The 15,345-nt window shown below is 39.7% G+C and overlaps 1 protein-coding gene across 5 annotated transcripts in view; it reads right to left on the bottom strand.

Annotated features, from left to right (window-relative positions):
- The window catches only part of Nbeal1 (neurobeachin like 1), a 154,582-nt gene that overhangs the window by 110,666 nt on the left and 28,571 nt on the right, over positions 1–15,345 (bottom strand). For 4 of the 5 annotated variants that reach the window (XM_052749579.1, XM_052749582.1, XM_052749583.1 and 1 more), the window contains one exon: positions 865–950. The exons of the other annotated variant lie outside the window; for it this stretch is intronic. In XM_052749579.1, the coding sequence (XP_052605539.1) occupies positions 865–950 (86 nt within the window). The remainder of the gene's footprint in view (positions 1–864; positions 951–15,345) is intronic. 5 annotated transcript variants of the gene reach the window in all.

The following is a 15,345-nucleotide window of genomic DNA, read 5'->3' as shown; positions in this document are numbered from 1 at the left end:
GTAGCACCATGCCTGACTCACTGCTGTATCCTCTTGGTCTATGCATTATAAAAAGCCATAGTGGGGCTGGAGTATAGCTTAATAGCATGAGTGTTTGCCTCTCTCATACATGGGGCCATAAATTCAATCCCAGGACCACACAAAAGCACATATTACTATGTCACAAATGTGTTTTATTACCCTTTCAGCAACTGAATTTTGAGGTAGTTTTCCTTTTATGATATGTTATTTTAGACATTTAAAAAACTCTGATAAGTGTCTTTACCAAACTCCAAAAGAGGTATATGACACAAAATGTACAAAAGGGTAAAAGAATCTCTCATTTAAACTGCATGGTTTAAGAAAACATGTAGAACATTCTCTCTGAATTATTAGCCTGTTAGCAACATTCTCTCTGAATTATTAGCCTGTTGGCAACAGGTAATTACACTCAGTTTGCCAGAGACATACTTTTGGAACATATATAAATAATTGAATAAATATATTTAGTAATTACAAGTAAACAGCAGAGTGACTAAATTCACGACTTTAGAAATCAAACTGGCTAGAATTGTTTCATCAGACTTCTAATAAGGCTGATTTGCTTTATACTTTAAAACAATAACTAGTAACTAAAAGCCAAGAGAAATAGGAACTTATAATACCAAAACTCGTCCAACCGATTCATCCAGTATTATTAATTGTCAGTGTTAATGTTACTTAGGTTTTTATGGAAGATTTTAAGAAGTTTAGTTTTAAATAAGATACAAACTTAAAGGTTATCTGGACCATCAAGTTATAAAGACAGAATGCACTGAGTAATCCATGAGAGACTTGTGTGCGGTTAACTACCACTCATACATTAACTTTCAACACTGTCCTCACCTGCCCACCGGCTACAATGGCTCCAAAGAGGTGTAATAAGCAACACTTTAGACTCTCCTTGAGATGTTCACTTTCCTGAAAACACTCTGTGAATATAACACACAAACAGACACAAAAATGAGACTTCTATTTCAGAACACAGTTCACGTCTAAGGGGTGCTGGAAACTGACACAGCAGGAACTCTATGTGGACAGGCTAAGGTCTGCCAAGAGGCGAGGTGACCAACACTTGTCATGTCCCACTGACTCCTCAGTACTGCAGATAAGGCCGTCCTGTCCCACTGTGAAAAGCTGCTGTAAGGTACGGTAGCGTCTTGTCTGAAGTGATAGGGTCACTAAGTGACAGAAGAGAGCTCAGCCAGCCCTAGCTTAAATCACTTCTGTCTGCTTAATAACTGACCCTACTTTAGTGAGTTACAAAACGAAGGATGACATCATAAAAAAAAAAAAGATTTCCTAAATCTACTCCAAGGACCAATATCCTAAAATTCTAGCACCTAATACGCCTTTTAACATAATAAAATATTTTGCTACTTTTAAATGCTACGAATATACCTGCCAAAGAAAAATTAAGGCAGGAAAACAAAACAAAAAGTCAGGAAAAGTTTCCCTCTGACCTTTTCCTCAATTTACCAACATACCTCTACCTTAAAAATTTTTTTTAAAGAAAAATAAGCTGTACAATATACAGTCTTTCTTGGGAATTCAGGGAATACCGGTTCCAGGACCCTCACCTCAAAATACAAAAAGTCATGGATGCTCAAGTCCCCGAGTAACCGATGCCAATCCTCCAATGCACATTAAATCATCTCTAGATGACTTAGTCTAGCTAAACAGATGTAAGCAGTAACTGACACTGCACGGTTTAGGAGATGAAAATAGGAGAACGTCTGTACATGTACACATGCAATTTCTTCCCCACTGCATGTTCTCAAGCTACAGCTGGCTGCCTCTGCAGATGTGTGGAACTCATGGATGTGGAAAGCTGACCACACTGAACATACCTTTAGTTTTTTAATTTAATACATTATGGATATTACTACAAATTAACAAATAATCTACCTTATTCATCTTTATCACAAAACAAAATAGCATGATGAACATTTCATGAACCAGTTCTCCACTGACAAACTATTATCTCCCTACCAGTTTGGGGAGGGTGTTGCACTGTGTGCACGTATGTGCCCCTCCGTGATTTTGCCCCGAACACTGAAGTTACAGACGTGTGGTACTGTGTGGGTCCTCCTGTTTGCACGCCCAGCACTGTACTGGCTGAGCCATCTCTCCAGCCCTTATTTATCCTTTCTTTTTGTAATTCTAGCATAAATACTGTTTTGCCTTTACTACATACTTACACAACAATATAATGACAACAGATATCCAACTTTATACACAACACTGCCAAATACAGCTGTAAAATGTACTAAGAGGAAATTGTAATTTTAAAAAATTAAGCCATTACAGCTATATTGAAATAACTGGCATACACATGCTTTCCTGTTTTAAACAGTATAAAAATGAACACAACAGGTCCCAGAAATCGGGCCAGAAAACTGTTCTGCCACACCAACTCCAGTGTCGTCTGTGTGACATGAACAATTATGTCAATAACAGCAGATGGGAGATACGTGTCCCATGGGACTAAGCTCCCTGGAGGTCCCTAGCAGAGTGCCCGTGTTATGCCTCCTTCTCGAAGGAGACGTGCTTCACAGATCATGAGCTCTCTGGGCTATGGGTTCTGTATAACTGCTTTTCTGATAATGTTCTAATTAATCTATGAAGCACAGCCAAAACTAATGAATGCTTGGGTTGTGAACTATGGAGGAGAGGGGAAGCTGGACATGGAACTTATTTAGATATAGCAGAATGAGCTATTCCTTCAAGACCCCAAGCCACTAGATAAAGAAAGTATAATAATAGTTCAGGTACTTCTAGGGAATGAACACTCACCCACTAGGAATCCTTTAGGAATCCCAACTAAAGTGATTTATGGCAGAAAACGTTATCTCATAGGAGACAGATGATGGGCCCCTCTGTTGAAGAAGTTCAGCATGGGAAACTTAAAGACTACAACAGAACCCCTTCCCCTTACAGGTGTAAAAGTACAAGAGTTCATATTCCAGCAGGTAAAAAGGTTTTATATTAGAAGAGATATATGGTAAAGAACTGAAGAAAGACTTAGAGAGGATCTGCAGCATCCAAACTGGCTAAGTGGGTCATGAGAACCAGAACAGTAGAAGTGCATAATAAACTAGCGAGCGGCTGAGATAAAGATGAAGGACACAGCCGCAACTGCAAAGAAGCCTTTACAAGTCTAGGGACCGTACTAAGTTTAAAAAACACAGACTGCTCTTTGGGTCATAAAGTTCTTGTGGGTAAAGGGATATGTCTAGTGTCGATTAATAATTATGCGCTTGCTGTTTTTTAAAGATGATGTAATTGAATTATTGTCAAGCTCTTGTTGTTCCTTGTAGGACTTGATAGTTTTCTTTTCTGTATATAAACTACTGATTTGCAGAAGTAAAATTGCAGCAGATTCAAACCACTTCTGAGTGTGTTGTTTGTCTGTCATTCGCCGAATCCTTGCCTTCCTGACTACTCAAGCTCTGGTCCCCCTACGGTCGTGGTACCCCCGATGGGCCAGTCCGTGGCGTTGTTCTATACAGGAGAAGGGAAACATACTGAACTCGAGGGTCACTTCACATTTCTGTTTAGAGATACTTTCAGAGTCACAGCACAGAACGGGAGGACCCTAAAAGATCAGGGCTGTTTACTGAGTTCAGGGGCCAGAAATCAACGTTAGGAGAGGCTGGGGCAACTGGCATTTGCAAAGCAGAATATTGGAATGGAGAAAGTTATACCAGGTGCTTCAAAAACACATATAGCACTTGCTTTGTGTTTGAGTAACAATCCTCCGCAGGAAATGTAAAATTCCACAAGCAGACAAAAACTACAAAGATGGTGTAAGTAGAATGATTGTATAATCTTATACTAAGATGTAAGATGAGTGTTTTATTTAGCCATGGGTAAACTCAAGAAAAGAAACAGTATAAAGGATATTTTTTTAAAAAAATACATACCATGTATTCTTTAATCAAAAGCTTGCTAGAAGGGGCAATGAGAAGGCTCACCAGGTAAAGTCAATTTTTGCCAGATCTGATGGCTTAAATTCAACCACCAGGATTCACAGGTAGAACAATGACCTTCTCTGACATTCATGTAGGCATGTACAACACATTAAACACAGAGATTTCTCTCTTTTTTTTTTTTTTACTTTAAAAGCTTGCTAGGGTTGTTGTATTAATATCTGGCAAAATATACAACAAATTCTAGTGCACATAGAGAGGAACATTTTGTTACCCCGCCCCCCCAAAAAAGACATTTTCTAACAAAGTAGCAAAAATAAGTTACCTGAAGACCCTTTTCATGAAAACTGTAACCAAAAAACCAATCCTATCCCATCCAAAGCCAGAGTCAAAGCAAAGGCCATGAAAAAGAGAAGGTGATACTGAACGGTGCTCACACACGTTTCACGAGTTACCTACTTTAGATCATCCAAAGCAAATGTCCCACTCCAAGTCAACCTCAATGTCTTCAGAGACATTCCAGAACAAATAAGCATGATCACTACACCCCCACCAGTATCTTCTGATGAAATCAACCATTTAAAAACAAAAAAGGTAACAAACTGCTCCATTTGGAAGTCAAGGTCAATAAGCATCAACTTAAAACAGGTGTCAAAGACCATGTGTGATACTGAAACAGACAACTCAACACCTTGATTGCCCTGGTGGAAAGAAAAGGGCCCACTACTTCCACCAGCTTCTATCTGCAATGTTTTGGATGTTTTCAACAAAACTGCAATCACCTCAGGCCCCAAATCATAGAACACAACCTTTCATTTTCCTAGCTCACAGAATATATGGAATCTAAGCCTAAAGCCCCATTATTATTGTAGCAGTGTATCTGGGAATCCTCTGACTCAGGGTATCTGATCCTATCAAAGCCATCCAGATCCTTCTTAAATCCTACCACCAGAAAACAGCCTAGGGCCTTTGGAAAACTAACAGGTTACTATACACTTTGGATTCCTAGTTACAGGCTATGGATAAGCTTCTAAATGAATTCCTAAAAGGAAGCAACCAAGTTCTTCTTCATGGGAATAACAACAAGAGAAGTCTTCTGACAAATTAAAAGCTTCTTTACTCAGGGCTCCAGCTTTGGAGGTTACCATAACCTGACAGACGCTTTAAACTGTATGTTACCAAACATTAGGGTGTAACCCTGGAGTTCTCAACTATGCCTAGGTCAAAGCAATCTATCTACTTGTAGGATATCTATGAAAACCGACTCAGTTGCCCAATGTTTGACAGGATGCATTAGAATAGTAGCTGCAGCCTTTAATCTCAGCACTTGAGAGGTAGGGGCAGGTGGACTCTGTGAGTTCTAGGACATCCTGGTCTACATTGTGAGTTCTAGGACAGCCAGAGCTGTGTAGAGACTCTAGTGAGAGAGAGAGAGGAAGAGAAGAGAGTGGAAAAGAAGGGCCGAGAGGAGGGAGAGAGACAGAAAAAGAAAAAGAGAGAACAATAACAGTAGCTGACACAGCTCTCTGAATAGGAAAAGTCCTTCACCTTACATTGGGCTCTCCATTGTCTGTTTACATTTTACCCCAAACAACCTCTCTACTCAATCCCAACTCTCCCGCTGGTTTAGATACTCTTCTTTGATGTCACTAATCCTAGCTGACTACTTGATAACTTTGAAATATTTTCACAACAGTGTTCCACCTCAGCTCCTCTACTTTATTTTCTACCCAGAGAAGGTTTACTTTACTCAAAGTTCATAGATGCAGTATGGTTCACATAGCAGTTCCTGTGTGAGAAATGAACGATAAACCAGCTGTGCTACTGGTCCCCTTTCAGGTATCGCAGAAAGCAGCAGCGCTGGTTACAAGAGTAGGCTTAATTTGCACTGGAACTCAACCAGAGCAAATGGGCAATTACGTGTACTGACTATAAATATCTTTCTTGGTAATACACGCACACACTGCCTTCTGGAGGGAAAGAATTTACCTGAATGCTAAAAACTGTCCCATCAATTACAGATTTCAGATTCTAACTTCGTTAGAGACAATATATTCGTTGGCTAAAATAGCAGCAGTCCATTACAAGGGCTACCTGATAAGAAGTCATTTAGGAAATCAACAAAGGGGATGCAGCACCCAAACAGGCAGCTGACTCTCCCTCACTGCGTTTCGGTGATACCTGCACAGGACAGAGACCTTTCCACCTCAACCTGAAAGGCCATTCGAGCACCTGAAGCTCTCTTTCTGGAAATGATCCCTCCATTTGGCTTCTCAAGAGCACTTTGAAATAGGAATGTGCCTTCATCTGCTTCGCAAGTCACTCCGTCTACATCCAAATCTCTGGGATTGGATACTATCTTCATTCCTCTTAGATCTCACTCTCCTAAAAAGGTGGAACATTCTAGTCAGACCATTAAGTTATTTAAAAATTATGCCAGGAGATTCAGCTTATCTCAAGAGCAGTATTACCAAAAGCCTTCCTAAGACTTCAGACAGCTTTTGGTCTAACACCTTCTGAGGTGATTTATCAATGCCCTTTTCTATATGTACATCTGTTTCTTGAGGAAGTATCCCAGTCTTCCATTTAGTATGTCTCTAAGCCTAACAAAACCAATAGGCTATAAAAACTGGAGGTTACAGAGCCTGCCTAAGGGTTATGGAGATTGTTGTAGTAATACAAACTTACATGGAGGAGCCTCATAGCCAACAACTTACTGGCTCTTTCTCTCTTTTGCATTTATTTATTTACCACATGGGAAAGGGGGCACGTGTCTTCCTGTGCAGCACAGGTATAGATGTCAGAAGACCACTTGGAAAGGAGAATCACTCTTTTGTGAGGATGTGTCCACTGGTAGGGTCCCCATGCGCCAGTGAATGACTCTGCTATTAAGAACACATAGGTAGCACTAACTGAAGTTATCGGGTTATTTAAAAAAAAAAAAAAAACCTACAAAGTTTGTAAAAGGTATGTTTTGAGGAATATATGGGAGGAATTGGAGGGAAAATGAGAGTAAATATGATAATATTTCATTTCATTGTATATGTGCATGAAATTCTCAATAATAAAAAAAAAGTTTTAGGAAAAGCTATGCCTTGCTATCTGTATTTGGTTCTGGCCAGTCTTTGTCTTTTTATACCCAAGATAAAATTTAGTTCTCTTGGGGCTAGAGAGATGGCTCCATGGTCAAAAGCACTTGTTGCTCTTGCAGAGGTCCTGGGTTTGATTCAAAGTACCCACACTGTGGTTCACGATCATCCTTAAGTCCAGTTGTTCCAAGGGATCTGATATCCTCTTCTGACCTCCAAGCACATATGCAGTTCATCAACATACATACAGGCAAAACAGTCACATAAAATAAAATAACTAAATCTAGTTTTTAAAAACTAAAAATTAAGCTGAACATAGTGGCACAGGACTTTAATCCCAGCACTCAGGAGGCAGAGGCAGGAGGCCTGGTCCACAGAGCAAGCTCCAGGACAGCCAGGAGTACACAAAGAAACCCTGTCTCAAAGTACAAAAAAAATAAATAAATAAGGTAAGATAAAAATTGTTCTTTATGGGTGGTAGTAGTGCATGCCTTTAATCCCGGTACTTGGGAGGCAGAGGCAGGCGGATCTCTGTGAGTTCGAGGCCAGCCTGGTCTACAGAGCAAGTTCCAGGACAGGCTCCAAAGCTACACAGAGAAAACCCTATCTCAAACAAACAAAAAATTGTTCTTTATAAGGCCCAAGACTATGTTCATGGCAACAAAGAAGATGGAAGTTGAGTCTACAGACTTACCCAACTCCACTACTCGGGACTTCACAGTACATACTCTTCTTCAAGGTGATGACTAAAGTCAACTACAGTTGATTATGCCAGAGCTAGTTCTTTTGCCTTCATGCTGTGGAATAATCCTTCTGTACACTGTGAATATGTACAATGTACTTTCATGGGTTAATAAAAAACTGATAAGCTCGAAGCTGGGCAGGAAGTTCGGCAGCAAAGCCAAACTGAGAATGATAGGAAGGAGGGCAAAGTCAGGAGAGATGCCAGCCAGCCACCAAGCAAGAAAGACATATAAAAAATGAGGTAACAAGGCATGAGCCATGTGGTAAAGCATAAATAAAAATATGGGTTAATTTAAATGTAAGAGATGGCTAGTAACAAGCCTGAGCTATCCGCAGAGCATTTGTAAGTAATATTAAGCCTCTGAGTGATTATTTGGGACCAGGTGGTCAGGAAAAGAAAACTCCACCTACACCTTAAACCTGGTTTGCTAGTTATCTCCCCAAATGCTCTAATAACTCGACTTGAAATCAAAAAAGACAAGAGCTTTCAAAGGATGAGACAAAGACAGCAGTGCTAAAGTATGTTAAGTCTTGCCTTTCCAAGTACTCCTTTCACAACAATTAAATAATCAAGATATCAGGATATTTTCATATTTGAGATAAAGATATATGAATGACTAACAAAAGATGTTTAAGTCAAAAGGCTATTTAATACTGAGAACAACAATTCCATACTTGCTCATGTATCCCTGTGATGTTATATAACTAGGATGGATCTCTGTTATGTCAAAATAATACTGCCTTTGATCTACCAGAATGGTTTGTTACTAAGTGAGTCATGAAGTTGAGAACACATTGGTCAGCTCCTAATGACATTTAATGGCTCTGAGGCACTACCCTTTGGTCCTGATTGCTCTTAGGATGAACTAACAGGTGTAGACTAGGATTAATGAATACCAGATCAAAAAGTAAAAATTCTGGTTATTCTGCTAATTTACCTATGCTACAACATGGCTGGAACCTGAGTGTTTTCATTGGTGTAACAATTTAGCTTTTGTTATATGACCATTTCTGCCCCTGTAGAGACCAGCTACAACTTACATCCTATCTTGTGCCTTTGCTAAGCTGCAAATAAGTGGAAGCCCATGCATGGCAGGGCAATGGGGTCAACTCACTGTAGCCCAGGCCCAAGGCTGACATAGAAATGTATTATATAGAAATGATAGGATAATAAGGTAGATTATTAAATCTGCTCTGAAAAATAAAAGATACAGAAATAATAGGATAAAAGGATAGATTACTGAATCTACTCTGAAAAGAAAAAAGGGAAAATATGGATATGATAAGATAAAAAGGAAGATTACTGAATCTGCTTTTAAAAATTTGAAATGTTTTACATTGCATTTTTGTTTATTGATACAAATTTGAGATTAATTTTGTTAGAACATACTGTACATATATTTCTACTCTTATTCAAGGTATTGTACCTATACAGCTCATTTAACAATGTTATACAAATTGCCAGTCCTTGAAAATTATTATTACCAACTATTTAGGATAATAAAGAAATGCAGGTTAGTTGTTAAGTCACCTATTACAATCGAACTTGTAGTCACGTTAGGTTATGTTTTCAAGGTCAAACATATATTTTAGATAAACAAGTCATCTTTAAACATTACAGAGAGCTACAGAACATGGCATTTAAGATGTTTTAATAACATATTCTTCTTTTTTTTTTATGACAATGAGACATGTCTGCTCCTGGCAGCACCAATATACTTCAGAGAAGATGATGGGCATGATAGGCATCAAAGGAACTCCAAATGGAGTTTACTTCCTCTGTGTCAAGTTAGCCACTGGGCAAGAACGTGCCCTTGTCTCCAGTGCTGACAGTATGCTGTCCAAATGTCCAAAAAAAAAAAAAAAAAAAAGACTGCCAAACCTTGCCGAGACAAGGTAGGAAGGCCCTACAGAAAATCCTGCTTCACAGATGAGTCTGTCAGATATGCTAGGCCTGTAAGCCGAAGATGGATGTCCCAACATTACAGAGGAACCTTGGGTGACTGTCCAGGCAGCCAGCTGTTTCTGTCATTTCTCATATTTTTTGGAAGTTGTTTGTTTGCACTTCCTGCTTACTCAGGTAATATTATTTCCTTCTCAGGTCTCCAAGGGAGTTGAAGACTAGATAATTATATACTTTCCCTTGTTAACAAATTCAAAAAAGAAACTCACTAAAAATGTGTAAAGTGTATAAGTTTAAAAGACATCAAAAGACAGTTTGGGGTTGGTTATACAAGTTAGGATAGAAAGTGAATTAGGTACAACACTTTGGACTCACCAAAATAGGATAAATAATGGAGTATTTTCTCTGAATCTGTCAAATGTTAACGGACTAGACATTGTTAATGTAATTCTTGACTGTATATATTGAGTATACTCATTGTGCTTATTGTATATAGTTTTTCTTATATTAGTTATAACCTTTTATTATTTTTAGACAAAAAAGGAGAAATGTGGTGATATATTGTGTACCCTAATAAAATTTGCCTGAAGATCTGAGAACAGAACAAGCCACCTAGATTAAACATAGAAGCCAGGCAGTGATGGCACATACCTTTAATCCTAGCACTCCGGAGGCACAGATCCATCTAGATCCCTATGAGTTCAAAACGATCCTGGACTATACAAGATTAACTCAGTCTGGGAGAGAAACAGAGCCAGGCAGTGGTGGCACACACCTTTAATCCCAATGCTTGGGAGTCACAGGCCTTTAATTCCAGCACTTGGGATTTTATGCCTTTGCTCCCAGTACTTGAGAGGTACACACGCCTTTAATCCCAGCACTAAGAAGGAAGTGATGGCTGGGCGGAGAAAGGTATACAAGGCATGAGGAGACAGGAACTAGAAGCTTTTTAGGCTGGAGCGCTAGAGGCTTTCCAGATGGAGAGCCTTTTCAGGCTGAGGAGTCCTAGAGGGAAGATGTGGCAGTGGCTTGTTCTTTTGTCTCTCTGATCTTTCAGCATCTAGGTTTTTTATTAAAAGATCTTTTAACACAAGGCACCCTGAGTTGCCTAATATTCTATCTAGTATCTTACTACTCTGCTAAACTCAAAGACCTTCTTCCTTCAAACACCTATACACCTATTTCCTTTGTTCTCTTGTCTTTGTTGGTACTCCTATTCCAGCTTCCCTAGCAGCAGATGGAGAGCAGCCAGCATCACTAAAGGATGTTTCCCCTGAAATCTGATTCAGTGTATCTATCTAGTGAATCTCAAAACAATCTTTATTACTTAAAACAGCTTTTATTTCGTCTACAGATATAGAGAATGTCATTTTGGCATATTAAAATTATTATACATATTCTTACATATATTTAGGAAACTATAAATTATATAGCTCAGGGAATTTCTAAAGTACAAATTATTTTTTTAAAAGGCAACTGTATAAAAGTACTGCTTTAAATACCTTCAGCACTTTTGTATTTTTATAAAGGTTGAGTATTTTATGTATATGTCTGATATTATCTCATCTATACTACATAACAAAAGCATGTTCAAGGGCTAGAGAGATGAATCAGTAGGTTAAAAGGTGTTTGCCACCAAGATAAACAACCTGAGATTGAATACCAGGACCCACATGTTAGAAAAAGAGAAGAAACTCGTATAAACTGTCCTCTAGCCTACACATATGCAAAGTGTGGCACACTCACATACATACACAAACACAAACCAATAAATAAATGATTTTTTAAAAAACCATTTTTAAGGGACTGGAGAGACGGCTCAGCAGTTAAAAGCACTGGTTGCTCTTCCAGAGGACACGGGTTCAATTCCCAGCACCCACATGGCAGCTCACAACTGTCTGTAACTCCTGTTCCAGGAGACCTGATGCCCATGGCAAAACACTAATGCACATAAAACAAAAATAAATTTTTTAAAAGAATCCTTTTTAGTAAAAAACAAAGCAGGCTCAACCTATGTTGGACACTATCACCCCTTGTGGTAAAGGTAAAGTCTCAAACCAAGGACAACTGGCTGAGGTGCCTGTTTAACATACTAAGGCAAACCTGGCCACCAGGTTCTCCCACCATCCCTCAGTCCTACTTGTTTCAAGGACGGGCATACCCTGCCTCCTACCCTAAACTTCCCCAGCCTACCCTAAACTTCCCTGGCTGGGCTGCCCTCCCCCAGATGCTCCTCCCATACAATCCAACCATTCTGGCTAGTCTGGTCCTCCTCTGTCTACCCTTTACTCTCCTAGCTCTCCCTGTCCCTTCCCCTCTCTCCCTACAGCTCAGTTTTGTTCACTCTGGACCTTCCAGATGCCTCTGACTATGCTCTCCCTTTTATCTGCAATAAACCTTCTCTCTCACCTACCCTAGAAGCAGTCATGTCCTTCCTTCTCATTTTTCTTCATTCAGTGAATACTTTTGGAAGTGGATCTCTAGATCTTTCAAGTAGAAAATGAGTCACACCTACTATAATCATAACAGTACTTTGATTAAGTGTTTGAAACGTGTGTGTTTACTGCTGTCTTAATTTTTTTCTCCTCTTCTTTTCGCTCAACCCACCCTCAGATAGTCCTGCAGCAGTCTTAATTCCTTTCTGGATCCCCTTGTCCTCTGAGGCCTGAAAGTCACTAAGAGTAGAGACCTTAAACCCTTCTACATCCCATTTCAGCCACAACCAGATGGATTAGCCCAATGTTACTCCCCTAGATGATCTTAGGGCCTCAACTCCTGGTGTGGGTATAGAGGGAGGGATTGTTGGCTAATTAGGCATTGGCAGACAATTAGAGGACACTGAGGTTAGAAACCAATTAAACAAAGGTCTAGAACAGCAGGACTTTTAACTACAGGTAAGAAGAACGTGATCTGATTCTTATCTCTGGCCCGAGGGGCATCCTGGGGTGCCTAAAGGAACATTAATAGATAACTAAAGACTCCAAAAGCTCTAAACTTTTAAAGACTTTTATGCAGAAGGAGAGATTCCTGATAAAGAATAAGGACATACCATTGTTCCCTCCTAGAAGAAACAATCTAAGCGAGCCTATCAGCCACTTCGAAGTCCCCCATGAAAATCTACTTGTTTTCGAATTCGGAAACCAGTATACAGCCTTCCTAAAATGCAGACTGACCCAGCAGGCCTCTTCGGCCATTACCCACTCCGCACTAAACTCTCCATCTCTTCTACACTACACTGTGTCTTACCTTTCTTGATGGAGATCACAAGAACTGTCAAGACAAGGAATCCAGGCCAAGATTCCAGTGACAACAGGACTTACTAACTTCATTAGCCATTTTAGCTCAGGTCAGAAGGAAGGACAGAATTATACCAGTAAAGACATTACCATTTTCAACTGAAGAGAACAGAGAAACTGGAAGGAATGAAGGTAAACTGTAGTGTATCTTCAATTTTAAGGATCACACCACAGTTTCAGTGGGTCAGGACGAGCTACTCAGAGCCTCAGGGGCAGGACTGTGCTCACAAAGACAAGCACATGCGTGGTGACTCGGAGAAAGCAGAAAGTGCAAATCCCTATACAGAAAAAAAAAATTTTAAAGGCCACAAGACCACTGAGCCAGTAAAGGCTCCTGCCGTGCCAAACTGGTGACCCGAGTCCTATCCCGAGACCTACGCAAAAGTAGAAGGGAAGAACTAACTCCACAAAGTTGGTCTCTGACCTCCACATGCACACCGCAGCATTCATGCCCACACGTGTCATACACGATACATACAATAATTATAAATAACCAAATAAACTGAATGTCTTATAGAGCTAGAAGGCATAGCACTAGTTCCCTAATGGAAGTGCAAAGTACTAAATCAAAGGTTATTTTCAATCCTTAAGTAATGGAATTTGTCATCTTCCCAGATTTTATGATAGCTTCCAATTTCTCCCTTTCAGAATGAGACTACATCTCACTGTATTTTGGAAGTACCTATCACAGGCTCACCGCTGAAGAGGGAACTTGACTCACTGTGAATGCACCCGAGTTTTGCTCACATTAACATTTAGGGGAGATTTTAGATTCTAGACTGTTGAGAGCCAATACTGGAATGTGTTAAGACATTTGGATTACCAGGATAGAATGAACATATTTTGCATGTGATAAACACATTAACTTGGGGGGTGGGGCAGGGATGGTACAGGAATAGTACAGACTTAACTATCCCTCCCAAACTCAAATATTGATGCCTTAACTCACACATCCACATGACTATACTGGAGGCACGGCTTTTGAAGAGTTGATTAAAGTTAGGTAGGATCAGAAAGGGAAAATGCCTGACACAACAAAACTGATGTTCTGAAGAGGTATCAGTCTCTCTAACATCTGAGAATACAAAAAGGAGACGGCCAGCAGGCCACAAAAAGACCTCACCCAAAGCCAAACCCTGCTAGGATGTGGATCTTACAATGTCAAGCCTCCAAAACTATGAGAAAACAAACTTGTGTGTTTAAGTCAGTCTCAAGCATTCTGTTACAGCAACCAAAGCATACCAGAACAATGACTGATTCAAAACTACGCAAAGGGGCTGGCAAGATGGCTCAGTACACAAAGGCACTTGCTGCCAAGCCTGACTGTCTGAGTTCAATCCCCAAGGAAATGGTGGAGAGAGAACCAACACCTGCAAACTGTTCTATGACCTCCACACAGGCACAATGGCATGAGTGCATGCGTGTGCACACACAAATACAGTTTTTAAAACTACACAAGATATAACAACAACAACAACAACAACAATTCTACAGGGGGCTGGAGAGATGGCTCAGCAGTTAAGAGTACTGACTGCTTTTCCAGAGGATCTGGGTTCAATTCCCAGCACACACATGGCAGCTCACAACTGTCTGTAACTCCAGTTCTAGGGGATGTGACACCCTTACACAGACATACATGAAGGCAAAACACTAACGCACATAAAATAAAAATAAATAATTTTTCAAAAATCCTACAGACTTGTAATGTGTAGGTCCTGAAAGCTAAGTTTAATTAACATGTGGACATCAGGAAAAGGGAGAACGTATGTTTTGTAGACACAACATATAAAACCCTAAGGAACACCATAAGTGTTACAACTTAGATGTGAATTTATTTAGCAAGGTCATAGAATGTAAGATCAAGATATAAAAACTGTTTCTATATACTAGTAACAATAGACAATACAACCAAAAATCATTTACAAGAAAGAAACAAAGTACTTTGAGATCAATTAACAAAATACATGCACAATTTACACATGCAAAGATCTAAGACTTCTATAGGACACTGTATTTCTAAACCTGGATGGATCTCATTCCATTCTGGTCTCATAATTTTCTATGAAAGACTTCAGCTGAACAGAAACACCATACTATTATACTGGCTTGTGGGTTTCCTGTTCCTTATCTTTAAAGTAAGGCCAGTTCCAAGCACAGCTCATTGTGAGTACGTGCATTTCTCTAGGGTAAAGTCAACCACTATATAGTATAGTACATACAGGGTATGTACTACAGCTGTCTTCCTTCGCTCGGCAAACAAGGCTATTTCTGTCTGACTTTACTGCACTGGGGGCAGAAAGCACTGAAGCAAATGTGGCAAATGTTAAGATTGTACATGTTCCAATAAGCAATATACTCAAGAA

This window comes from Peromyscus californicus, unplaced genomic scaffold (genome assembly GCF_007827085.1).
Source record: "Peromyscus californicus insignis strain IS unplaced genomic scaffold, ASM782708v3 Scaffold_21__1_contigs__length_65335640, whole genome shotgun sequence".
Lineage (NCBI taxonomy): Eukaryota > Metazoa > Chordata > Mammalia > Rodentia > Cricetidae > Peromyscus > Peromyscus californicus.
Note: the sequence above shows the minus strand (reverse complement) of the source record. Positions and strands in the feature narration are given on the sequence as shown.